The 25,458-nt window shown below is 58.9% G+C and overlaps 4 protein-coding genes across 6 annotated transcripts in view; 2 read left to right on the forward strand and 2 right to left on the reverse strand.

Annotated features, from left to right (window-relative positions):
* Positions 1–5,528, forward strand: part of OLFM2 (olfactomedin 2) — a 19,861-nt gene extending 14,333 nt beyond the window's left edge. The window contains exon 7 of the mRNA XM_077787750.1: positions 4,434–5,528. Coding sequence (XP_077643876.1) covers positions 4,434–5,111 — 678 coding nt within the window. The 3' untranslated portion in view covers positions 5,112–5,528. The remainder of the gene's footprint in view (positions 1–4,433) is intronic.
* A 4,700-nt stretch (positions 5,529–10,228) lies between these two features.
* WDR83OS (WD repeat domain 83 opposite strand) lies at positions 10,229–12,682 on the reverse strand. Its single transcript, XM_077787747.1, has 4 exons — positions 12,560–12,682; positions 11,712–11,817; positions 10,511–10,608; positions 10,229–10,391 (listed from the first exon to the last, which is right to left on the reverse strand). The coding sequence occupies exons 1-4, from the start codon at positions 12,592–12,594 to the stop codon at positions 10,325–10,327; spliced, it is 306 nt and encodes a 101-aa protein (XP_077643873.1). The 5' UTR covers positions 12,595–12,682; the 3' UTR covers positions 10,229–10,324.
* Positions 12,683–13,094: 412 nt separating this feature from the next.
* WDR83 (WD repeat domain 83) lies at positions 13,095–19,989 on the forward strand. Its single transcript, XM_077787742.1, has 9 exons — positions 13,095–13,213; positions 14,998–15,118; positions 15,195–15,300; positions 15,846–15,894; positions 16,775–16,901; positions 16,986–17,053; positions 17,138–17,246; positions 18,607–18,721; positions 18,807–19,989. The coding sequence occupies exons 1-9, from the start codon at positions 13,111–13,113 to the stop codon at positions 18,957–18,959; spliced, it is 951 nt and encodes a 316-aa protein (XP_077643868.1). The 5' UTR covers positions 13,095–13,110; the 3' UTR covers positions 18,960–19,989.
* Positions 19,978–24,112, reverse strand: DHPS (deoxyhypusine synthase). Of its 3 annotated transcripts, XM_021549609.2 has the most exons (9): positions 23,851–24,112; positions 23,610–23,771; positions 22,777–22,898; positions 22,588–22,684; positions 21,917–22,003; positions 21,728–21,833; positions 21,540–21,643; positions 21,326–21,451; positions 19,978–21,245 (listed from the first exon to the last, which is right to left on the reverse strand). In XM_021549609.2, the coding sequence occupies exons 1-9, from the start codon at positions 24,061–24,063 to the stop codon at positions 21,144–21,146; spliced, it is 1,119 nt and encodes a 372-aa protein (XP_021405284.1). In that variant the 5' UTR covers positions 24,064–24,112; the 3' UTR covers positions 19,978–21,143. The 3 variants fall into 3 exon arrangements, with proteins under 3 accessions (XP_021405284.1, XP_077643862.1, XP_031363494.1); XM_077787736.1 differs by lacking the exons at positions 23,610–23,771; positions 23,851–24,112 and adding an exon at positions 23,381–23,396; XM_031507634.2 differs by lacking the exons at positions 23,610–23,771; positions 23,851–24,112 and adding an exon at positions 23,366–23,396.
* Between the last annotated feature and the right edge of the window lie 1,346 nt (positions 24,113–25,458).

Here is a 25,458-nt window from a genome sequence, read left to right on the forward strand (position 1 = left end):
AAAACCCCCCAAAGCCAGAACCCCAAACCAAACCCCCCAAACCCCCCAAACCCCAACCCAAACCCCCCAACCCCACATACCCCAACATCCAATCCATACCCCATCCCCAATTCCAATTCCAATTCCCTTTATTCCCATTTCCCAATTCCAATTCCCATTTCCCCAATTTCCAATTCCAATTCCCTTTACCCCATTCCCAATTTCCAATTCAATTCCCTTACCCCATTTCCCCAATTTCCAATTCCCATTTCCCTTTATTCCCATTTCCCCAATTTCCAATTCCCATTTCCCTTTATTCCCATTTCCCCAATTCCAATTCCGATTCCTTTATTCCCATTTCCCCAATTTCCAATTCCAATTCCCTTTAACCCCATTTCCCCAATTTCCAATTCCAATTCCCATTTCCCCCAATTTCCAATTCCAATTCCCTTTATTCCCATTTCCCCAATTTCCAATTCCAATTCCCTTTATCCCATTTCCCCAATTTCCAATTCCCATTTCCCTTTACCCCATTCCCCAATTTCCAATTCCCATTTCCCATTTCCAATTCCAATTCCCTTTAACCCCATTCCCCAATTTCCAAGTCCAATTCCCATTTCCCCAATTTCCAATTCCAATTCCCTTTATTCCCATTTCCCCAATTTCCAATTCCAATTCCCTTTAACCCCATTCCCCAATTTCCAATTCCAATTCCCTTTATTCCCATTTCCCCCAATTTCCAATTCCAATTCCCATTTCCCAATTTCCAATTCCCAATTCCCTTTATTCCCATTTCCCCAATTTCCAATTCCCTTACCCCATTCCCCATTTCCAATTCCCATTTCCCCAATTTCCAATTCCCATTCCCTTTAACCCCATTTCCCCAATTTCCAATTCCAATTCCCATTTCCCCAATTTCCAATTCCCATTCCCTTATACCCCATTCCCCAATTTCCAATTCCCATTCCCTTTACCCCATTCCCCAATTTCCAATTCCCATTTCCCCAATTTCCAATTCCATTCCCATTTCCCCAATTTCCAATTCCCAATTCCCTTTACCCCATTCCCCAATTTCCAATTCCCATTCCCTTTACCCCATTCCCCAATTTCCAATTCCAATTCCCTTTACCCCATTCCCCAATTTCCAATTCCCTTTAACCCCATTTCCCCCGATTTCCAATTCCAATTCCCTTTATTCCCATTTCCCCAATTTCCAATTCCCATTTCCCCAATTTCCAATTCCAATTCCCATTTCCCCAATTTCCAATTCCCATTTCCCCAATTTCCAATTCCCATTCCCTTTACCCCATTCCCCAATTTCCAATTCCCATTTCCCTTTATTCCCATTTCCCCAATTTCCAATTCCCATTTCCCAATTTCCAATTCCCATTTCCCCAATTTCCAATTCCCATTTCCCCAATTTCCAATTCCCATTTCCCTTTAACCCCATTCCCCAATTTCCAATCCCCATTTCCCCAATTCCCATTCCCTTTACCCCATTTCCCCAATTTCCAATTCCCATTTCCCCAATTTCCAATTCCCATTTCCCTTTAACCCCATTCCCCAATTTCCAATTCCCATTTCCCCAATTTCCAATTCCCATTTCCCCAATTTCCAATTCCCATTTCCCACTTTTCCCCATCCCCGACTCCCCCGAACCCCCGTTTGCCCCGATTCCCGGCTCCCCCCAGACCCGCTTCCCGAATTCCCGGATTCCCACTTTTCCCGCTTTTCCAGGCTGCGGGAAGCTGACGGGGGTCAGCAGCCCGGTCACCGTCCGCGCCTCGGGCTCGCGCTTCGGCTCCTGGATGACGGACACCGTGACGCCCAGCGCCGACAGCCGGGTGAGGCCTCCCCAAAAAACGGCATCTCCCCCCAAAAATTCGGGCATTTGGGAGGATTTTGGGAAGATCCCGGCAATTTCCGGGCACGGGGATGCCTGAAAATCCACGGATGTGGCTCCTGGAATGGAATCCATGGGGCATTTTTGGGGTCCCCAAATGATGGATTTGGGATGTGGCACCTGGAATGGAATCGAAAATCTCTCCCGAAAATCTCCCACAACTTTCTGGGGGTCCTCAAATCTTGGATTTGGGATTTGAGGGGGATTTGAGCAAAATCCCGGAAATTTCCTGGTGAAAATCCGTGGATTTGGCACCTGGTTGGGCATTTTTGGAGTCCCCAAATGATGGATTTGGGATGTGGCACCTGGAATCGAAATCTCTCCCAAAAATCTCCCAGAGTTTTCTGGGGGTCCTCAAATCTTGGATTTGGGATTTGAGGGGGATTTGAGCAAATCCCGGAAATTTCCTGGGTGAAATCCGTGGATTTGGCACATGGCTGGGAATCCACGGGGCATTTTTGGGGTTCCCAAATCACGGATTTTGGATTTGGCGCCTGGAATGGAATCTAAAATCCCTCCGAAAATTTTCTGGGGGTCCTCAAATCTGGGATTTGGGATTTGAGGAAGAATTGGGACAATCCATTTCCTCCATTGAACCCCGTTTCTCAATTTTAACCCCATTTCCTCAATTTTAACCCTTTATCCTCCTATTTTAACCCCATTTCCAACAACTTGAACCCCATCTCCTCCATTTTAACCCCATTTCCATCCACTTGAACCCCATTTCCCCCACTTTACCCCCATTTCCCCCTTTTTACCACAACTTTCCCCATTTTCCCTCTTTTTAACCCCATTTCCTCCCCTTTTAACCCCATTTCCCCCTTTTTTCCTCCTTTTCCCCCCACTATAACCCCATTTTCCCGCCTTTTCCCCCCTTTTAACCCCATTTCCCCCTTTTCCCCTACCCCCATTCCCCCCTTTTAACCCATTTTCCCCCCATTTCCCCCACTTTACTCCATTTCCCTACTTTTTAACCTTTTTTTCCCCCTTTTTCCCCCATTTTAACCCCATTTTCCCCTTTTCCCCCCCATTTCCCCTCACTTTACTCCCATTTCCCCCCTTTTAACCCTTTTCCCCCCATTTCCCCCACTTTACCCCCTTTTTAACCCCATTTCCCCCATTTTTAACCCTTTTTTCCCCCTTTTCCCCCATTCCCCCTTTTAATCCTTTTCCCCCCATTTTTAACCCTTTTATCCCCTCATTTCCCCCCATTTCCCCCACTTTACTCCCATTTCCCCCCTTTTTAACCCCATTTTCCCCCCTTTCCCCATTCCCCCCTTTTAACCCCATTTTCCCGTTTTTTCCCCATTTCCCCCCACTTTACTCCCATTTCCCCCTTTTTAACCTCATTTTCCCCCATTTCCCCCCACTTTACTCCCATTTCCCGCCTTTTTAACCCCATTTCCCCCATTTCTCCCCTTTTTCCCTCCATTTCCCCCTTTTAAACCCATTTTTCCCCCTTTATCCCCCATTTCCCCCATTTTTAACCCCATTTTTCCCCCCATTTTCCCCTTCCCCCCATTTTCCCCCTTTTTTCCCCATTTCCCCCCTTTTTAACCCCATTTTCCCCCCATTTCCTCCACTTTACTCCCATTTCCCCCATTTCCCCCTTTTAACCCCATTTTTCCCCCATTTTCCCCTTCCCCCCCCTTTTTTCCCCATTTTTTCCCCATTTCCCCCTTTTCCCCCATTTCCCCCCCATTTCCCCCCTTTTTCCCCCTTTATCCCCCATTTCCCCCCTTTTTAACCCTTTTCCCCCCATTTCCCCATTTCCCCCCTTTTTAACCCTTTTCCCCCCATTTCCCCATTTCCCCCCTTTTTAACCCTTTTTCCCCCATTTCCCCATTTCCCCCATTTTAACCCCATTTTTCCCCCCATTTCCCCCCTTTTCCCCCATTTCCCCCCACTTTACTCCCATTTCCCCCCCTTTTAACCCCATTTTTCCCCCTTTTTTCCCCCCTTTTTAACCCCATTTTTTCCCCCCATTTTCCCCTTCCCCCCCTTTTTCCCCATTTTTCCCCCATTTCCCCCATTTCCCCCCATTTCCCCCATTTCCCCCCCTTTTTTCCCCATTTTTCCCCCATTTCCCCCATTTTTAACCCCATTTTTCCCCCCATTTCCCCCCTTTTTCCCCCATTTCCCCCCACTTTACTCCCATTTGCCCCATTTCCCCCCCTTTTTCTCCCATTTCCCCCCCTTTTTAACCCCATTTTTTCCCCATTTTTCCCCATTTCCCCCTTTTTCTCCCATTTCCCCATTTCCCCCCCTTTTTAACCCCATTTTTACCCTATTTACACATTTCCCACCCTTTTTTCCCCATTTTTCCCCCATTTCCCCCCATTTTTCCCCCATTTCCCCCCTCTTTTCCCCATTTCCCCCCTTTTAACCCCATTTTCCCACAATTTCCCACCTTTTTTCCCCCTTTTTTTCCCCTTTTCCCCCCATTTTTCCCCATTTCCCCCCACTTTACTCCCATTTCCCCATTTCCCCCCCTTTTTAACCCATTTTTCCCCCATTTTTCCCCTTTTTTCCCCATTTTTCCCCATCCCAGGTATGGTACATGGACGGCTACTACAAGGGCCGCCGCGTGCTGGAGTTCCGCAGCCTGGGCGACTTCGCCTCGGGCCAGAACTTCGTGCAGCACCTGCTGCCGCACCCCTGGGCCGGCACGGGCCACGTCGTCTTCAACGGCTCCTTGTACTACAACAAGTTCCAGAGCAACGTGGCCGTGCGCTACCACTTCCGCTCGCGCAGCGTCCTGGCGCAGCGCAGCCTGCCCGGCGCCGGCTACAACAACACCTTCCCCTACTCGTGGGGCGGCTTCTCGGACATCGACTTCATGGCGGACGAGAGCGGCCTCTGGGCGGTCTACGCCACCGAGCGCAACGCCGGCAACATCGTGCTGAGCCGCGTGGACCCGCGCACGCTGGAGGTGCTGCGCACCTGGGACACCGGCTACCCCAAGCGCAGCGCCGGCGAGGCCTTCGTCATCTGCGGCGTGCTCTACGTCACCAACTCGCACCTGGCGGGCGCCAAGGTCTACTTCGCCTTCCACACGGACACGGCGAGCTACGAGTACACCGACGTGCCCTTCCACAACCAGTACTCGCACATCTCCATGCTGGACTACAACCCCCGCGAGAGGATGCTCTACACCTGGAACAACGGCCACCAGGTGCTCTACAACGTCACGCTCTTCCACGTGGTGGGCGCCGCCGGCGAGCTCTGAGGGGCGACGGCAACGGGAGGACGCGCGGGAGTTCGGGGGTCAGGCGTCCCGCGCTTCCACTCGTGGGCGTGGATGAAGGGAGAGAAAATTCCGGAATTTTGGGTTTATGGCTTCCACTCGTGGGTGTGGCCAACGAGACAGAAAATTCCGGAATTTTGGGTTTATGGCTTCCACTCGTGGGCGTGGACGAAGGGAGAGAAAATTCTGGAATTTTGGGTTTATGGCTTCCACTCGTGGGCGTGGATGAAGGGAGAGAAAATTCCGGAATTTTGGGTTTATGGCTTCCATTCCTGGGTGTGGCCAAGGAGAGAAAATTCCGGAATTTTGGGTTTATGGCTTCTCCTCTTGGGTGTGGATGAAGGGAGAGAAAATTCCGGAATTTTGGGTTTATGGCTTCCACTCCTGGGCGTGGATGAAGGGAGAGAAAATTCTGGAATTTTGGGTTTATGGCTTCCACTCGTGGGCATGGACGAAGGGAGAGAAAATTCTGGAATTTTTGGTTTATGGCTGCTCCTCTTGGGCCTGGCCAAAGGGACAGAAAATTCTGGAATTTTTGGTTTATGGCTTCCACTCGTGGGCGTGGACGAAGGCAGAGAAAATTCCGGAATTTTGGGTTTATGGCTTCCACTCCTGGGCATGGACGAAGGGAGAGAAAATTCCGGAATTTTTCATTTCCACGCTTCTCCTCTTGGATGTGGCCAAAGGGAGAGAAAATTCCAGAATTTTTGGTTTATGGCTTCCCCTCTTGGGTGTGGACGAAGGGAGAGAAAATTCCGGAATTTTGGGTTTATGGCTTCTCCTCTTGGGCGTGGACGAAGGGAGAGAAAATTCCAGAATTTTTGGTTTATGGCTTCTCCTCTTGGGTGTGGCCAACGAGACAGAAAATTCTGCAATTTTGGGTTTATGGCTTCCACTCGTGGGTGTGGACGAAGGGAGAGAAAATTCCGGAATTTTGGGTTTATGGCTTCCACTCCTGGGCGTGGACGAAGGGAGAGAAAATTCCGGGAATTTTGGGTTTATGGCTTCCACTCCTGGGCGTGGACGAAGGGAGAGAAAATTCCGGAATTTTGGGTTTATGGCTTCCACTCCTGGGCGTGGACGAAGGGAGAGAAAATTCCGGAATTTTGGGTTTATGGCTTCCACTCGTGGGCGTGGACGAAGGGAGAGAAAATTCCGGAATTTTGGGTTTATGGCTTCTCCTCTTGGGTGTGGCCAACGAGACAGAAAATTCCGGAATTTTGGGTTTATGGCTTCCCTCTTGGGTGTGGCCAACGAGACAGAAAATTCTGGAATTTTGGGTTTATGGCTTCTCCTCTTGGGTGTGGCCAACGAGACAGAAAATTCTGGAATTTTGGGTTTATGGCTTCTCCTCTTGGGCGTGGACGAAGGGAGAGAAAATTCCGGAATTTTGGGTTTATGGCTTCCACTCGTGGGCGTGGACGAAGGGAGAGAAAATTCCGGAATTTTGGGTTTATGGCTTCTCCTCTTGGGCGTGGACGAAGGCAGAGAAAATTCCGGAATTTTGGGTTTATGGCTTCCACTCCTGGGCATGGACGAAGGGAGAGAAAATTCCGGAATTTTTCATTTCCACGCTTCTCCTCTTGGATGTGGCCAAAGGGACAGAAAATTCTGGAATTTTTGGTTTCTGGCTTCCCCTCTTGGACGTGGCCAAGGAGAGAAAATTCCAGAATTTTTGGTTTCTGGCTTCTCCCCTTGGACGTTGGCAAGGGGAGAAAATTCCGGAATTTTTGGTTTCCGCGCTTCCCCTCCGCCGCCGGCTCCATTCCGGAGGGATGCGAGGATGAAATTCCCATTTCTCACCCCAAACTCAAACTCTGCTTTATTCCCATTATTTCGCACCGATGTCGTGTTTCCCCCCGTTTTTCCCTATTTTTAAATCTTTTTTTCCCACTTTTATCTTTCCCCTTTTTTTCCGCACCAATGTTGCATTTCCTCTTTTTTCCCCTATTTTTAAATCTTTTTTCCTCTTTTTTAAACTTTTTTACCTCTTTTTTTTACATTTTCCCCCTATTTTTTCTCTCTTTTAAAATATTTTTCTTTCTTTTTAAATCTTTTTCCCTCTTTTTTTACCTTTTTTTCCACCTTTATAATATTTTTCCCCTCTTTTAAAATCTTTTTTCCCTCTTTATTTCCTTTTTTCCCTCTTTTAAAATATTTTTTCCTTTTTTTAATCTTTTTTCCCTCTTTTTCCCTCTTTTTTTACCTTTTCCCCCTCTTTTTTTTACCTTTTTTCCCTCTTTTAAAATCTTTTTGCCCTCTTTTTTCCCCCTCTTTTTTTCCCACTTTTAAATTTTTTTCCCCTTTTTTTTCCCCCTCTTTTTTTGCCTTTTTTCCCTCTTTTTATTTCTATTTTTCCCCCTTTTTATCCCTTTTCCCCTCTCTTTCCCCCTTTATTTCCATTTTTTCCCCCCAGCTCACTGGATATTTTTTTTTCCCCAATTCTGCGATTTTTCTCCCCTCTTTTTCCTCCTTCTCCTTGGCTCTTCCGGAATTCCATCGGATTCATGGCGCATGGAGCTGCTCTGCCTTGGGTTTTTCTGTATTTTTATTTTTGGGGGGGATATTTTGGGGCCAAATTCCATCTTTATTTCAATGGCAAATAAATAAAAAAAAAATCTCTGGCATTTGGTGGCAGTTGATAATTTCCCCCCCTGCTCCTTATTGCCCGGTTTAAAATTATTTAAAAAATAATTTAAAATATTTTAATTTCTCACTCCCTCAGGATTTCTCTGATATTTTCTTGCTTTTTTCCCCCTGCTTGTTTTACCAAAGAGGAAGAGGCAAAAAATGGGGGGAAAAAAGATGGAAAAATGGGGGGAAATGGATGGAAAAGGGGAAAAATGGATGGAAAAGGGGAAAAATGGATGGAAAAGGGGGAAAAATTACGGAAAAGAGAGGAAAATGGATGGAAAAGGGTGGGAAAAAAAGGATGGAAAAGAAGAAAAGAGAGAAGGGATGGAGATCCAGAGGGGATGGAAGATTTGGGATTGTCCTGAAGGTTTGGGATAATTCCAGGAACGGGCACGGATCCCGGGAATGGGCACGGATCCTACGGGAAATTGGGAATGGGCATGGATCCCGGGAATTGGCAGGGATCCCACGGGAAATTGGGAATGGGAATGGATCCCAGGAATGGGAATGGATCCCAGGAATTGGCAGGGATCCCACTGGAAATTGGGAATTGGCAGGGATCCCACGGGAAATTGGGAATTGGCAGGGATCCCATGGGAAATTGGGAATTGGCAGGGATCCCATGGGAAATTGGGAACGGGCACGGATCCCGGGAATGGGCACAGATCCCACTGGAAATTGGGAATGGGAATGGATCCCAGGAATGGGCATGGATCCCATGGGAAATTGGGAATTGGCAGGGATCCCACGGGAAATTGGGAACGGGCACGGATCCCGGGAACTGGCAGGGATCCCACGGGAAATTTGGAATGGGCATGGATCCCAGGAATGGGAATGGATCCCAGGAATTGGCAGGCATCCCATGGGAAATTTGGAACGGGCACGGATCCCGGGAAGTGGCAGAGGAGGAGGAATTTTGGGAAGTTGTGTCTGAACTGCCGCTGGCTCCGGGCAGCACCGGGAAAAGGCCCGGGAAGGATTAATGAGGGATTGAATTGGGAATGACGGGAACAGGGAATGGGAATGTGGGAATGGGAATGTGGGAATGGGAATGTGGGATTGGGAATGGGAATGGGAATGTGGGAATGGGAATGTGGGAATGGGAATGGGAATGTGGGAATGGGAATGGGAATGTGGGAATGGGAATGTGAGAATGGGAATGGGAATGTGGGAATGGGAATGTGGGAATGGGAATGTGGGAATGGGAATATGGGAATGTGGGAATGGGAATGGGAATGTGGGAATGGGAATGTGAGAATGGGAATGGGAATGTGGGAATGGGAATGGGAATGTGGGAATGGGAATGTGGGAATGTGGGAATGGGAATGGGAATGTGGGAATGGGAATGTGGGAATGGGAATGGGAATGTGGGAATGGGAATGGGACAGGGAATGTGGGAATGGGAATGTGGGATTGGGAATGTGGGAATGGGAATGGGAATGTGGGAATGGGAATGTGGGAATGGGAATGGGAATGTGGGAATGGGAATGGGAATGTGGGAATGGGAATGTGGGAATGGGAATGTGGAATGGGAATGTGGGAATGGGAATGGGAATGTGGGAATGGGAATGTGGGAACGGGAATTTTGGAATGTGACAGGGAATATGGGATGGAATATGGAAATAGGACAGGGAATATGGGAATGGGAATATGGGGGTGGGACAGGGAATGTGGGAATGTGGGGCTGGGAATTTGGGAATGGGACAGGGACTATAGAAATGGAAAAGCAGGACCGGGAATATGAGAACAGGAACGGTGCCCCCAGTTCCCTCCCAGTGCCCCCCGTGTCCCTCCCCAAACCCCTCAGACCCCCCAAAAATCCTCAGAGACCCCTAAACCCCCCTCAGACCTTCCAAAAATCCTCAGAGCCCCTCAAACCCCCTCAGAACCCACTCAGACCCCCCAAAACTCCCCCGGAGCCCCCCAGGACTCCCCCTCAGACCCCCCAAAACCCTCCCAGAGACCCTCAGACCTTCCAAAAATCCTCAGAGCCCCCTCAGACCCCCCCAAACCCCCCAGGCCCCCCAAACCCCCTCAGACCCCCAAAACATCCCCAGAGCTCCTCAGACCCCCCAAAACCCCCCCAGAGCCCCCCAGGACTCCCCCTCAGACCCCCCAAAACCCCCCCAGGACTCCCCCTCAGACCCCCAAAATCCCCCCCAAAACCCCCCAGGACTCCCCTCAGACCCCCCAAAGGCCCCGGAGCCCCCCAGGACTCCCCCTCAGACCCCCAAAATCCCCCCAGACCCCCCCAAACCCCCTCAGACCCCCCAAAGGCCCCGGAGCCCCCCAGGACTCCCCCTCAGACCCCCAAAATCCCCCCAGACCCCCCCAAAATCCCCCTCAGACCCCCCCAAACCCCCTCAGACCCCCCAAACGCCCCCGGAGCCCCCCAGGACTCCCCCTCCCCGTCCCTCCCTCCCCCGTGCCCTGTTCGGGTACAAACCGACCACAGACACTGCCAGGACCCCCCCCCACTTTTATTGCCCCCATCGCGGGGACCCCCCAGACCCATTTGACTGCCCCCCCCCACCAGGGAGACCCCCTCCCCAAAATCCCCGTCACCAGGGCGGGGACATGGGCTGGGGGTTCTGCAGGTAGGACATGACCACGGCCGAGATGGAGAGCCTGCGGGGCACAGAGGCAGACGGGGGGTCAGGGACCCCCAAATTGGGCCCGGGACCCCCCCGGGACCCCCCGGGACCCCCCGGGACCCCCCGGGACCCCCCGGGACCGCCGGGGCTCACATGAAGCTGCTCATCATCTGCTTGGTGTCCTCGGAGCTGCGCGAGTTGGCGAAGCTGATGAAGGAGCAGTAGACGGCGATCCAGGCGCACCACTTGAGCTGGGGAGACCCCCGGGATGGCCCCGTGAGACCCCCGGGAGACCCCCGGGAGACCCCCGGGAGACCCCCGGGAGAGCCCCGTGAGACCCCCGGGAGACCCCCGAAATGTCCTGAGACCCCGGGATGTCCTGAGACCCCCGGGAGACCCCCGGGAGACCCCCGAAATGTCCTGAGACCCCCGGGATGGCCCCGTGAGACCCCCGAAATGTCCTGAGACCCCCGGGAGACCCCCGTGAGACCCCCGAAATGTCCTGAGACCCCCAGGGTGGCCCCGGGAGAGCCCCGGGAGACCCCCGAAATGCCCTGAGACCCCCGCAACGGCTCCATGAGACCCCCAAAATGTCCTGAGATCCCTGAAATGTCCTGAGACCCCCGGGATGTCCTGAGACCCCCGGGAGACCCCCGGGAGACCCCCGAAATGCCCTGAGACCCCCGGGAGACCCCTGGGAGACCCCCGAAATGCCCTGAGACCCCGGGAGACCCGGAGACCCCCGGGAGACCCCCGAAATGCCCTGAGACCCCCGGAGACCCCCGGGAGACCCCCGAAATGCCCTGAGACCCCCGGGAGACCCCTGGGAGACCCCCGAAATGCCCTGAGACCCCCGGGACGGCCCCGGGAGACCCCCGAAATGTCCTGAGACCCCCGAGACACCCCGAGAGACCCCCAGATTCTGGAACCCATCCCGGTTCCAATCCCGGTTCTCATCCCGGAGCCCATCCCGGTCTGACCCCGGTTCCCCTTCCGGTTCCCATCCCAGTTCTCATCCCGGTTCCCATCCTGGTTCCCATCCCGGTTCCCATCCTGGTCTGATCCCGGTTCCCCTCCCGGTTCTCATCCTGGTCTGATCCCGGTTCCCCTCCCGGTTCTCATCCCGGTCTGATCCCGGTTCCCCTCCCGGTTCTCATCCCAGTCTGATCCCGGTCTGATCCCCGTTCCCCTCCCGGTTCTCATCCCGAGCCCATCCCGGTTCCCATCCCTGTTCCGATCCCGGCTCTGATCCCCGTTCCCCTCCCAGTTCCCATCCCGGTTCCCATCCCGGTTCCCTTCCCGGTTCCGGTCCCGGTGCCGGTGCCGGTGCCGGTGCCGGTGCCCCGAGGCGCACCTTGAGCATGAGCCCGCACATGCTGAACACCATCCCCAGCAGGTTCATGTAGTCGGGGGTCGGGTCCTCCAGCGCCGGGTTGCTCTCGGTGGCCGGGGGCTTGTACCTGCCGGGACACCGGGGATCCGGGACATTGGGACACCGGGGATCCCGGGACATTGGGACACCGGGGATCCCGGGACATTGGGACACCGGGGATCCGGGACACCGGGGATCCCGGGACATTGGGACACCGGGGATCCGGGACATTGGGACACCGGGACACCGGGACATTGGGACACCGGGGATCCCGGGACATTGGGACACCGGGACACCGGGACATTGGGACACCGGGGCACCGGGGATCCGGGACACCGGGACACCGGGCAAAGGGACACCGGGACACCGGGACATTGGGACACCGGGGCACCGGGGATCCGGCAGGCGGCCCGGGACACCGGGCAAAGGGACACCGGGGCTCCCGGGATACCGGAACCCCGGGATACCGGAACACCGGGACACCGGGGATCCGGGACACCGGGGCTCCCGGGACACCGGGACACCAGGGATCCGGGACACCGGGACACCGGGGCACCGGGACACCGGGACACCGGGGCTCCGGGACACCGGGACACCGGGACACCGGGGCTCCGGGACACCGGGGATCCGGGACACCGGGGCTCCCGGAGAACCGGGGCACCGGGCACCGGGACACCGGGGATCCGGGACACCGGGGCTCCCGGGACACCGGGACACCGGGGCACCGGGACACCGGCACACCGGGGCACCGGGGCACCGGGACCCCGGAACACCGGGGCACCGGCGCACCGGGGCTCCCTGCCCGCCTCTGCCGCTGTCCCCGGTCCCACCTGGCCACTTTGCCGGGTCTCCGCGGGTCCGCCATGGCCCCGCCGCCGCCACCGCCTCTTCCGCCGCCGCCGCCGGAAGGAGCCCGGGCCCCGGTGCCGCCCCCGGTGGTGCTCGCCGCGGTTCTGCTCCCGGTGCCGCTCCCGGTTCCGGCCCCGGTGCCGCTCCCGGTGGTGCTCGCCGCGGTTCTGCTCCCGGTGCCGGCCCCGGTTCTGCCCCGGTTCCGCCCCCGGTTCCGCCCCGGTTCCGCCCCGTTTCCGCCCCCGTTTCCGCCCCGGTTCCGTCCCGTTTCCGCCCCGGTGCCGCCCCCGGTTCTGCCCCGGTTCCGCCCCGGTGCCGCCCCGTTTCCACCCCCGGTTCCGCCCCGGTTCCGCCCCGTTTCCACCCCCGGTTCCGCCCCGGTTCTGCCCCGGTGCCGCCCCGTTTCCACCCCCGGTTCCGCCCCGGTTCCGCCCCGGTTCCGCCCCGGTTCCGCCCCGGTGCCGCCCCGGTTCCGCCCCGGTTCCGCCCCGGTGCCGCCCCGGTTCCGCTCCGGTTCTGCCCCGGTGCCGCCATGGCGTTCCCGAAGCCGCGGCCGGCCCGGGCCGAGCTGCCCCGGCAGCGGGTGCAGAGCCTGCAGTGCGGGCAGGGAGCCGTGCGGGCCGCCCGCTTCAACGGTGAGACCGGGAACGACCCGCGGATACCGGGATACCGGGATAGCGGGATACCGGGGGGACCGGGGGGACCGGGGAAACCGGGATAGCGGGATAGCGGGATACCGGGGATACCGGGGGGACCGGGGGAACCGGGGGAACCGGGGATACCGGGGGGAACCGGGGATACCGGGGAAACCGGGGGGAACCGGGGATACCGGGATAGCGGGGATACCGGGGGGAACCGGGGGAGCCGGGGATACCGGGGGGACCGGGGATACCGGGGGATACCGGGGGGACCGGGGATACCGGGGATACCGGGGATACCGGGGATACCGGGGGGAACTGGGGATACCGGGGGATACCGGGGGGACCGGGGATACCGGGGGGAAAGAGAGTGGGACCCGGGAATGGAGGTCGGGAACCGGGCGGGGAGTGCCGGTGTGGGGGTCCCGGTGATCCCCCGTTCCCCGGTACGGGTGTTCCGGTGATCCCCCATTCCCCGGCACGGGGCTCCCGGTGATCCCCCCGTGTCACAGTACGGGTGTCCCGGTGATCCCCCATTCCCCGGTATGGATGTCCCGGTGATCCCCGTTCTCTGGCACGGGGCTCCCGGTGATCATGGCCGCTCCCGGTGATCCCCCGTTCCCCGGTATGGATGTCCCGGTGATCCCCGTTCCCCGGCACGGGGCTCCCGGTGATCACGGCCGCTCCCGGTGATCCCCGCTCCCGGTGATCCCCCGTTCCCCGGTACGGGTGTCCCGGTGATCCCCGCTCCTGGTGATCCCTGCTCCCGGTGATCACGGCTGCTCCCAGTGATCCCCGTTCCCCGGCACGGCCGCTCCCGGTGATCCCCGCTCCCGGTGATCCCCACTCCTGGTGATCCCCCGCTCCCGGTGATCCCCGTTCCCCGGCACGGGGTTCCCGGTGATCCCCCGCTCCCGGTGATCCCCCGCTCCCGGTGATCCCCGTTCCCTGGCACGGGGCTCCCGGTGATCCCCGCTCCCGGTGATCCCCGCTCCCGGTGATCCCTGTTCCCTGGCACGGGGCTCCCGGTGATCCCCGCTCCCGGTGATCCCCGCTCCCGGTGATCCCCGTTCCCCGGTACGGGTGTCCCGGTGATCCCCGCTCCCGGTGATCCCCTGCTCCCAGTGATCCCCGCTCCCGGTGATCCCTGTTCCCCGGCACGGGGTTCCCGGTGATCCCCGCTCCCGGTGATCCCCCGCTCCCGGTGATCCCCGTTCCCCGGCACGGGGTTCCCGGTGATCCCCCGCTCCCGGTGATCCCCGCTCCCGGTGATCCCCGCTCCCGGTGATCCCTGTTCCCCAGCACGGGGCTCCCGGTGATCCCCGCTCCTGGTGATCCCCGTTCCCCGGCACGGCCGCTCCCGGTGATCCCTGTTCCCTGGCACGGGGTTCCCGGTGATCCCCGCTCCCGGTGATCCCTGTTCCCTGGCACGGGGCTCCCGGTGATCCCCGTTCCCGGTGATCCCCCACTCCCGGTGATCCCTGTTCCCCGGCATGGGGTTCCCGGTGATCCCCGCTCCCGGTGATCCCCCGCTCCCGGTGATCCCCGTTCCCTGGCACGGGGTTCCCGGTGATCCCCCGCTCCCGGTGATCCCCGTTCCCCGGCACGGGGCTCCCGGTGATCCCCGCTCCCGGTGATCCCCGTTCCCTGGCATGGGGCTCCCGGTGATCCCCCGCTCCCGGTGATCCCCGTTCCCTGGCACGGGGCTCCCGGTGATCCCCCGCTCCCGGTGATCCCCGCTCCCTGGCACGGGGCTCCCGGTGATCCCCGCTCCCCCGCAGCGGACGGCAATTACTGCCTGACGTGCGGCAGCGACAAGACGCTGAAGCTCTGGAACCCGCACAAGGGCACGGCCCTGCGCACCTACCAAGGCCACGGCTACGAGGTGCTGGACGCCGCGGGGTAAGGCGAGCTCCCGGGGACCCCTCCCCGCCACCGGGAGCCCCCGGTGCCTCACGGGACCCCCCGGGCCCCGCAGCTCCTTCGACAACAGCCAGATCTGCTCCGGCGGCGCCGACAAAGCCGTGGCGCTCTGGGACGTCACCACCGGGCAGGTGGTCCGCAAGTACCGGGGACACGCCGGGGTGAGCGGGGGCTCGGGGTGGGATTGGAGGAGTGGGATTTGGGGTTTGGGGTTTGGGATTTGGGGTTTGGGATTTGGGATTTGGGATTTGGGATTTGGGGTTTGGGGTTTGGGATTTGGGGTTTGGGGTTTGGGGTTTGGGGTTTGGGATTTGGGGTTTGGGGTTTGGGATTTGGGGTTTGGGGTTTGGGATTTGGGATTTGGGGTTTGGGATTTGGGATTTGGGATTTGGGATTATTTGGGATCTGGCATTATTTGGCATTTGGCATTATTTGGGATTTGGCATTTGGGATTTGGGATTATTTGGGATTTGGGATTTGGGATTATTTGGGATTTGGCATTATTTGGGATTTGGCATTATTTGGGATTTGGCATTATTTGGGATTATTTGGGATTTGGGATTTGGGATTATTTGGGATTTGGCATTATTTGGGATTTGGCATTATTTGGGATTTGGCATTATTTGGGATTATTTGGGATTTGGGATCTGGCATCATTTGGGATCTGGCATTATTTGGGATCTGCTCCATTCCCTGCCTCTCGCAGAAGGTGAACTGCGTCCAGTTCAACGAGGAGTCCACCGTCATTGTGTCCGGTGAGGGAGAAGTTTTGGGGGGGCCACCCTGCGACACCCCGAGACACCCCCGCACCCCTTTGTCCCAGCCTGGTCCCCCCTTTTTCCCTCTGATCCCCCCTTTTTCCATCCTGGTCCCCCCTTTTTCCCTCTGATCCCCCCTTTTTCCCTCTGATCCCCCCTTTTTCCACCCTGAACCCCCTGTTCCATCCTGAACCCCGTTTTCCCTTGAACCTCCCATTTTTCCACCCTGATCCTCCCTGAACCCCCCGTTTTCCCCCAAACCCCCCGTTTTCCCCTGAACCCCCTGTTTTTCCCCCTGAACCCCCCATTTTCCCCCCAAACCCCCCGTTTTCCTCCTGAACCCCGTTTTTCCCCCTGAACCCCCCATTTTTCCATCCTGATTCCCCCTGAACCCCCTGTTTTTCCACCCTGAACCCCCTGATCATCCCTGAACTCCCCATTTTCCCCCTGAACCCCCCGTTTTCCCCCTGAACCCCCCGTTTTCCCCCCGTTTCCCCCCTGAACCCCCTGTTTTTCCCTCTGAACCCCCCTGAACTCCCCATTTCCCCCCTGAACCCCCCATTTTCCCCCTGAACCCCCCGTTTTCCGCCCTGAACCCCCTGTTTCCCCCCTGAACCCCCCGTTTTCCGCCCTGAACCCCCTGTTTCCCCCCTGAACCCCCCGTTTTCCGCCCTGAACCCCCTGTTTCCCCCCTGAACCCCCCGTTTTCCCCCCGTTTTCCCCCTGAACCCCCCATTTTTCCCCCGTTTCCCCCCTGAACCCCCCGTTTTCCACCCTGAACCCCCCGTTTTCCCTCTGAACCCCCCCGAACCCCCCATTTTCCCCCTGAACCCCCCATTTTTCCCCCGTTTCCCCCCCGAACCCCCGTTCCCCCCAGGCTCCATCGACTCCTCGGTGCGCTGCTGGGACTGCCGCTCCCGCCGCCCCGACCCCGTGCAGGTGCTGGACGAGGCCAAGGACGGCATCTCCAGCGTGAAGCTCTCAGCCCACGAGATCCTGACGGGGTGAGCCCGAGCCCCCCAGCACCGGGGGGCTCCCCAAATTTCGGGGGGGACACCCCCTAAACCTGTCTCCCCATCTCCCCGCAGCTCGGTGGACGGGCGGGTCCGGCGTTACGACCTCCGCGCGGGGCAGCTCTGCTCCGACTACCTGGGCAGTGAGTGGGGATTGAGGGGGGGGCTCCCCAAAACTTGTGGGGGGCACGGTGGGATCCCCCAAACTCCCCCCGGTGTGCCCCCAGGCCCCGTCACCAGCGTGTGCTTCAGCAAGGACGGGCAGTGCGTGCTGGCCGCCAGCCTGGACTCCACGCTGCGGCTGCTGGACAAGGACACCGGGGAGCTGCTGGGCGAGTACGGGACCCCCAAAAAATCCCCAAAACTCCCCAAAAAATCCCCAGATCCCCGCGCTCTGGGGGGGTTTTGGGGCTGCTGGGCGAGTATGGGACCCCCAAACCCCCAGATCCCCAAATCCCCGTGCTCTGGGGGGGTTTTGGGGCTGCTGGGCGAGTACGGGACCCCCAAACCCCCAAACCCCCAGATCCCCACGCTCTGGGGGGTTTTGGGGCTGCTGGGCGAGTATGGGACCCCCGAACCCCCGAATCCCCAGATCCCCGCGCTCTGGGGGGTTTTGGGGCTGCTGGGCGAGTATGGGACCCCCAAACCCCCAGATCCCCGTGCTCTGGGGGGTTTTGGGGCTGCTGGGTGAGTACAGGACCCCCAGATCCCCAGATCCCCACGCTCTGGGGGGTTTTGGGGCTGCTGGGCAAGTACGGGACCCCCAAACCCCCAAACCCCCAGATCCCTGCGCTCTGGGGGGTTTTGGGGCTGCTGGGCGAGTACGGGACCCCCAAACCCCCAAACACTCAAATCCCCGTGCTCTGGGGGGGTTTTGGGGCTGCTGGGTGAGTACGGGACCCCAGACCCCCAGATCCCCGTGCTCTGGGGGGGTTTTGGGGCTGCTGGGCGAGTACGGGACCCCCAAACCCCCAAACACTCAAATCCCCGTGCTCTGGGGGGGTTTTAGGGCTGCTGGGCAAGTACGGGACCCCCAAACCCCCAAATCCCCGTGCTCTGGGGGGGTTTTGGGGCTGCTGGGCGAGTACGGGACCCCCAGATCCCCAAATCCCCAGATCCCCGTGCTCTGGGGGGGTTTTGGGGCTGCTGGGCGAGTACAGGACCCCCAAACCCCCAAACACTCAAATCCCCGCGCTCTGGGGGGGTTTTGGGGCTGCTGGGTGAGTACGGGACCCCCAAATCCCCAAATCCCCAAATCCCCGCGCTCTGGGGGGTTTTGGGGCTGCTGGGCGAGTACAGGACCCCCAAACCCCCAGATCCCCAGATCCCCACGCTCTGGGGGGTTTTGGAGCTGCTGGGCGAGTACAGGACCCCCAAACCCCCAGACCCCCAGATCCCCAGATCCCCAGATCCCCGCGCTCTGGGGGGTTTTGGGGCTGCTGGGTGAGTACAGGACCCCCAAACCCCCAGACCCCCAGATCCCCGTGCTCTGGGGGGTTTTGGGGCTGCTGGGTGAGTACAGGACCCCCAAACCCCCAGACCCCCAGACCCCCAGATCCCCAAACCCCCAGATCCCCGCGCTCTGGGGGGGTTTTGGAGCTGCTGGGTGAGTACGGGACCCCAGATCCCCAGATCCCCGCGCTCTGGGGGGTTTTGGGGACCCCCCCCCCAGCTCAGCGACGTCCCCCGCGCCCAGGTACACGGGCCACCGCAGCACCGCGTACAGGCTGGACTGCGTCCTCAACGAGCTGGACACGCACGTGGGCTGCGCCTCCGAGGACGGCCGCGTTTACTTCTGGGACCTGCTGGAGGTGAGGGAGGGTCCCGGGCTGGGCCGGGGGTCCCGGGCTGGGCCGGGGTCCCGGGCCCGGCCCCGACGCTGCGCTGTCCCCGCAGGGCTCGCTGGCGCTCAGCCTGCCCGTGGGCCGCGCCGTGGTGCAGTCGCTGGCCTTCCACCCGCGCCTGCCCTGCGTGCTGGCGGCCACGCAGGGCCGGGTGACGCTGTGGCGAGAGGAGAGCTTCCAGCCCGGCGGGGACGCCGAGCCCTGAGGGACCTTCCTCCTGCTCTGCCTGCTTCCCACATCTCCATGTGCTTTCCCACATTTTCCATGTTTTTTTCCCATATTTTCCATGTCTTTTCCCATATTTCCATGTGTTTTCCCATATTTTCCATGGTTTTTCCCACATTTCCCATATTTTTTTCCCATATTTTCCGTGGTTTTTCCCATATTTTCCATGTTTTTTCCCCATATTTTCCGTGGTTTTATCCCCTATTTTCCATGTTTTTCCCCATAATTTCTATGTTTTTTTCCCATATTTTCCATGGTTTTATCCCATATTTTCCATGTTTTTCCCCATATTTCCAATATTTTTTTAGGATATTTTGCATGGTTTTTCCCATATTTTCCATGTTTTTTTCCCATATTTTCCGTGGTTTTATCCCATATTTTCCATGTTTTTTTCCCATATTTTTTTCCATATTTTTCATGTTTTTTTCCCACATTGTCCATGTTTTTTCCCATATTTTCCATGGTTTTATCCCATATTTTTTCCCATATTTTCCATGATTTTTTCCCATATTTTCTATATTTTTTTCCCATATTTTCTATATTTTTTTCCCATATTTTCCATGATTTTTTCCCATATTTTCTATATTTTTTTTCCCTATTTTCCATGTTTTTTTCCCATATTTTCCATATTTTTTCCCGTATTTTCCATGTTTTTTCCCATATTTTCCATGTTTTTTCCCATATTTTCCATGGTTGTCCCCCATATTTTCCACGTTTTTTTCCCATATTTTCCATGTTTTTTCCCTTGTTTTCCATGTTTTTCCCCATATTTTCCATGTTTTTCCCCATATTTTCCCTGTTTTTTCCCTTGTTTTCCATGTTTTTCCCCATATTTTCCATGTTTTTCCCCATATTTTCCCTGTTTTTTCCCTTGTTTTCCATGTTTTTCCCCACATTTTCCATGTTTTTCCCCACATTTTCCACGTTTTTTTGTATTTCCCGTTTTTTCCCTTGTTTTCCCTCAGTGCCGGAGGCGGCACAAGGAATAAATCCGTCCGTGGACAAACCCGGCCCTGCTTTATTGGCAGCTCCAATAAATAAACACAATTCTGGTGGGGAGGGGGCTGCGAAGGGGGGACAGCGGGTGAGGGGGCGCAGGGCTGGGGGTCCCCCCAAATGGGGCTCCCCCCAAATGGGGGTCCCCCCACCGTGCCCCTGCGGAGGCGTGGGGGGCTCAGCACACCCAAAGCTCAGCCTGGGGGGTCCCCGGGGGTCCCTCAGGCCTCGGGGGTCTCCAGGATTTGGGGATCCCTCAGTTCTTGGGGGTCCCCAGGCCTTGGGGGTCCCTCAGGCTTTGGGGGTCCCTCACACCTCGGGGGTCCCCAGGATTTGGGGGTCACTCAGGACTCAGAGGTCTCCAGGATTTGGGGGTCCCTCAGTTCTTGGGGGTCTCTCAGGCCTCGGAGGCCTCGGGGGTCCCTCAGGCCTCGGGGGTCTCCAGGATTTGGGGGTCCCTCAGGCCTCGGGGGTCTCCAGGATTTGGGGGTCCCTCAGTTCTTGGGGGTCCCCAGGCCTTGGGAGTCCCTCAGGCTTTGGGGGTCCCTCAGGCCTCGGGGGTCTCCAGGATTTGGGGGTCCCTCAGGCTTTGGGGGTCCCTCAGGCCTCGGGGGTCCCCAGGCCTTGGGGGTCTCTCAGACTTTGGGGGTCTCCAGGATTTGGGGGTCTCCAGGCCTTGGGGGTCCATCATTCCTCAGGGGTCCCTCAGTTCTTGGGGGTCCCCAGGCTTTGGGGGTCTCTCAGACCTCGGGGGTCCCTCAGTTCTTGGGGGTCCCTCAGGACTCAGAGGTCCCCAGGCCTCAGGGGTCCCTCAAGTCTTGGGGGTGCCTCAGTTCTTGGGGGTCCCTCAGACCTTGGGGGTCCCCAGGCTTTGGGGGTCCCTCAGGCCTCGGGGGTCCCGCAGTTCTTGGGGATCTCTCAGACCTTGGGGGTCCCCAGGCTTTGAGGATCCCTCAAGTCTTGGGGGTCCCTCATGCCTTGGGGGTCCCCCAGTTCTTGAGGGTCCCCAGGCTTTGGGGGGTCCCTCACGCCTCCGGGGTCCCTCAAGTTTTGGGGGTCCCTCACGCCTCGGGGGTCCCCCAGTTCTTGAGGGTCCCCAGGCTTTGGGGGTCCCTCACGCCTCGGGGGTCCCCCAGTTCTTGAGGGTCCCCAGGCTTTGGGGGGTCCCTCACGCCTCGGGGGTCGCCGCCGGCCCCCCGAAAGCGTCGGCGCTCCGCGCGAACGTCTCGGCCACGAGCAGCGGGAACACGAGCGAGGCGTCGGCGTAGACCTGAGCGAGAGCAGCAGGGTGACGGGAGGGGAAGGAAACCCCCCAAAATCCCCCCAAATCCCCCCAAAATCGCCCCCCACCTTGACGGGCGTGGCGTCCACGCGGATCTTGCCCCAGGACACGGCCTCGTCCGGCCGCGCGCCCGAGTCGGAGCCGTCGAACTCTTGCGCCGTGTTGACGTAGACGGAGAAATCGGCGCCGTTCCTCTGCGCACACCCGGGGTGAGACCCCCGGCCCCGCCTCGGGGGTCCCCAAAAACCCCCTCCCCGTCGTTGGGGGGTCCCCCACTCTCACCATGAGGTTGGCGTTGGCGATGTGGTGCTTGACCAGACCCCCGCCCAGGATGATCATGCCGGTTTTGCGGGCGAAGATGGCCTGGGTGTTGATGAGGCGCAGGTCTGCGGGTCGACGAGGTTTCGGTGTTGGGGGGATTCAGGGAGCCCCTCAGGGCACCCCAAAATCCGGTGGGGCGCCCCACTTACCCTCCACGATGTCCAGCACGAGCCCCGGGCGTTTGTAGGAGTGGAAGAAGATCATGTCGCCCAGGGAGCCGTCGGTGAGCGCCGGGCTCAGCACCGGGATGTTGTTCTGCCAAAGGGGGGGGACGCGGTGACACCCCCCCAGTGCCCCCCAAATGTCACCCCAAAAGTGTCCCCCCCACCCCCCGGTACCTTCTGGGCCCAGTAGCAGATGGAGTCGGGGTTGTTGATCTCCTTGCCCAGCCGGGCGATCATCCGGGACGGCGTCCACCGCACGCCCTGCGGGGACCCGGCTCAGCAGGGACCCCCAAAATCCCACCCCGGGTGTCCAGGAAACCCCAAAATCCCACCCCAGATATTCAGGGACCCCCAAAATCCCACCCCAGGTGTCCAGGAAACCCCAAAATCCCACTCCAGATATTCAGGGACCCCCAAAATCCCACCCCAGGTGTCCAGGAAACCCCAAAATCCCACCCCAGATATTCAGGGATGCCCAAAATCCCACCCCAGGTATTCAGGGAGCCCCAAAATCCCACCCCAGGTGTCCAGGGACCCCCTGAAATCCCACGCTAAGTGTCTGGGGACCCCCAAAATCCCACCCCGGGTGTCCAGGGAACCCCAAAATCCCACCCCGGGTGTCCAGGGACCCCCAAAATCCCACCCTAGGTGTCCAGGGACCCCCTAAAATCCCACGCTAAGTGTCCAGGGATCCCCTAAACCCCACCCTAGGTGTCCAGGGACCCCCAAAATCCCACCCCAGCTATCCAGGACCCCCCCAAAATCCCCCCCAGCTATCCAGGTACCCCCTAAAGCCCCTTCCCAGCACTGTGGGGTCCCGATTTGGGGGGTCCCCCACCCCTCACCTGCGTGTCCTGCTCGTCCACCATCGTCTCCAGGATGGGCATCAGCCAGTCCTCGAACTTGCAGTAGTTATCGTTGGGCACCAGCAGGTTCCCGATCCTGAGGGAGCCCGAGGCCACCCCGAGGTGACCCTGAGGTGTCCCCGGGGTGTCCCCAAGGGGGTCCCAGCCCCCCACGCCCACCCCCAGGACCTGTTGATGCCGTTGTGCCGCAGGTCCCGGCCCCGCAGCTGGAAGTCCCCGATGTAGGTGGGCGCCAGGCACTTGATCAGGTCCTCCTCCACCCCCCCGGCCGTGGTCACCAGCACGTCCACCTGGCCAGGGAGGGGGTCAGCACCTGGGGGACACCTGGGGACACCCCCCTGACCCGCCCCAGGACCTCACAGAGACACCAGAGACACCCCCAGGACTTCACAGGGACACCAGGGACACCCCCCAGAACCTCACAGGGACACCAGGGACACCCCTGTCCATCCCAGAACCTCACAGGGACCCCCCCAGAACCTCACAGGGACACCAGGGACACCCCTGTCCATCCCAGAACCTCACAGGGACCCCCCCAGAACCTCACAGGGATGCCAGGGACCCCCCTGACCTCCCCTGGAACATCACAGAGACACCAGGGACACCCCTGACCATCCCAGAACCTCACAGGGACCCCCCTGACCCCTCCTGGAACCTCACAGGGACCCCAGGGACTTCCCTGTCCCTTGTCCCTGTCCCCATGTCCCCACCCTGTCCCTGTCCCCACACTGTCCCCAGGCTGTCCCCAGGCTGTCACCATGCCGTGCTGCACCAGGTAGCGGATGCTCTCCCTGTCCCTGTCCCCATGTCCCCATGCTGTCCCCTGTCCCTGTCCCCATGTCCCCATGCTGTCCCCATGTCCCCAGGCTGTCCCCTGTCCCTGTCCCCTGTCCCCATGCTGTCACCATGCCGTGCTGCACCAGGTAGCGGATGCTCTCCCTGTCCCTGTCCCCATGTCCCCAGACTGTCCCCATGTCCCCAGGCTGTCCCCAGGCTGTCACCATGCCGTGCTGCACCAGGTAGCGGATGCTCTCCCTGACGCCGGAGCTGACCAGGTTCGAGGTGAAGCCCAGGAAGATGGTGCAGCCCGAGGGCGGCCGCGGCCCGGCCATGGCCGCTCGCTCCCGCTGCTCCGCGCTCAGCGGCTCCAGCTTGGCCGCGATCTGCGGGAAGGAAGCCCCGGGAAGCTCGGGCCGAGCCCGGATCCCCGTCCCGGTACCACCGCGCCCCCATCTCCCGCACCATCCGCTCGATCTCCGCCACCGCCTGCGCGAAGCTCGTGGCCTGGAAGCCGGTGGTGCGGAAGGAGCGGAGCAGCGCCGCGTGGTCCGCGCCTCCCGAGAAGTCGTAGCCGCGCACCGGGAGAGCCTCGGCCGGGAGAGCCCCGCTGGGCCGCAGCACGGCCCGGAGCGCCTCTCCCGGCGCCTCTCCCGGTGCCTCTCCCGGTGCCGCCATGGCTCGGCCGGGCCCGCTCAGCGCGCCGCCATCTTGGGCCACGCCTCCCCCCCGTGCCGTACAGCCCCGCGCCGTACGGCAGCGCGCCGCCATCTTGGGCCACGCCTCCCCCCCGTGCCGTACAGCCCCGCGCCGTACGGCAGCGCGCCGCCATCTTGGGCCACGCCTCCCCCCCGTGCCGTACAGCCCCGTGCCGTACGGCAGCGCGCCGCCATCTTGCTCAGCCCGCCCGTCTCGCCTTTGCCGTACAGCCGCGCGCTGCCATCTTAAAAGGACGGCGGCCGCGGAGGGACGAGAAGGTGGCGGATGCGAAAAGGCGCCGTTAACACCGAGGGAACCCCGAAATTTGGACAGTGCCGAGGGGGAAAGGAGCCAGAACCCTCAGAGGACAACAGGACCCGCTGCAAAAAGATAGGGATGACATCTGTGGGCTAGAGAGCAACAGGAAGGGGTTTGGAGACTGAGCAGGCTTCCTTGAGTTATCTTTTCTTTTCTTTTCTTTTCTTTTCTTTTCTTTTCTTTTCTTTTCTTTTCTTTCTTTTTTTTTTTTTTTTTTTTGAGGACTATTAGGAATATTTAGGGGATTTTTGAAGGCTTTTTGGGATTTGTTACATCTTCCTAATAGCTGTTTTAGAATTCCTTGGTGTATTTTTAAGGTCAGGATGAGGGTCAGACGGGATACCCGCTGAAAATGCGGAGTATTCCTGGAATGCAGCGGAATGCTTCGGGAAGGTGCCAGTGGAGGGGCAGTGGGTCAGGTCCCATGGTGTGAAAGCTGTGATTTCTGGGACCAGTGGAATGGTTGTGGTTAGGGTTAGGGTTACAGGCTGGCAGCTTTGTCGAGGAGGGAGGGAGGGAACTGGGAGCGCTGGGAGAGAACTGGGAGCGCTGGGAAGGAACTGGGAGCGCTGGGAGGGAACTGGGAGCGCTGGGAGGGAACTGGGAGCGCTTTCCCTCCCAGCACCGCCCTTACTGGGAGCGCTGGGAGGGAACTGGGAGCGCTTTCCCTCCCAGCTCCGCCCTTACTGGGAGCACTGGGAGGGAACTGGGAGCACTGGGAGGGAACTGGGAGCACTGGGAGGGAACTGGGAGCGCTGGGAGGGAACTGGGAGCACTGGGAGGGAACTGGGAGCGCTCTCCCTCCCAACATCGCTCTTACTGGGAGCACTGGGAGGGAACTGGGAGCGCTGGGAGGGAACTGGGAGCGCTCTCCCTCCCAACATCGCTCTTACTGGGAGCACTGGGAGGGAACTGGGAGCGCTGGGAGGGAACTGGGAGCACTGGGAGGGAACTGGGAGCGCTTTCCCTCCCAGCACCGCCCTTACTGGGAGCACTGGGAGGGAACTGGGAACACTGTGAGGAACTGGGAGCGCTTTCCCTCCCAGCACCGCCCTT

Source organism: Lonchura striata, chromosome 21 (assembly GCF_046129695.1).
Source record: "Lonchura striata isolate bLonStr1 chromosome 21, bLonStr1.mat, whole genome shotgun sequence".
NCBI classification, from domain to species: domain Eukaryota; kingdom Metazoa; phylum Chordata; class Aves; order Passeriformes; family Estrildidae; genus Lonchura; species Lonchura striata.

Excerpts from the sequence above, each read along its gene's own strand:
- WDR83 (XM_077787742.1), top strand. The coding sequence starts at position 13,111 with ATGGCGTTCCCGAAGCCGCGGCCGGCCCGGGCCGAGCTGCCCCGGCAG. Across the intron at positions 15,895-16,774 it reads GTCCACCGTCATTGTGTCCG|GCTCCATCGACTCCTCGGTG; the intron begins GTGAGGGAGAAG and ends CGTTCCCCCCAG. Across the intron at positions 16,902-16,985 it reads GCCCACGAGATCCTGACGGG|CTCGGTGGACGGGCGGGTCC; the intron begins GTGAGCCCGAGC and ends ATCTCCCCGCAG.
- DHPS (XM_021549609.2), bottom strand. The coding sequence starts at position 24,063 with ATGGCGGCACCGGGAGAGGCACCGGGAGAGGCGCCGGGAGAGGCGCTC. Across the intron at positions 22,899-23,609 it reads ACCTGGTGCAGCACGGCATG|GTGGACGTGCTGGTGACCAC; the intron begins GTGACAGCCTGG and ends CTCCCTGGCCAG. Across the intron at positions 21,246-21,325 it reads TGGACGCCACGCCCGTCAAG|GTCTACGCCGACGCCTCGCT; the intron begins GTGGGGGGCGAT and ends GCTCTCGCTCAG.
- WDR83OS (XM_077787747.1), bottom strand. The coding sequence starts at position 12,594 with ATGGCGGACCCGCGGAGACCCGGCAAAGTGGCCAG. Across the intron at positions 11,818-12,559 it reads AGACCCGGCAAAGTGGCCAG|GTACAAGCCCCCGGCCACCG; the intron begins GTGGGACCGGGG and ends GTGTCCCGGCAG. Across the intron at positions 10,609-11,711 it reads TGTGCGGGCTCATGCTCAAG|CTCAAGTGGTGCGCCTGGAT; the intron begins GTGCGCCTCGGG and ends GGGTCTCCCCAG.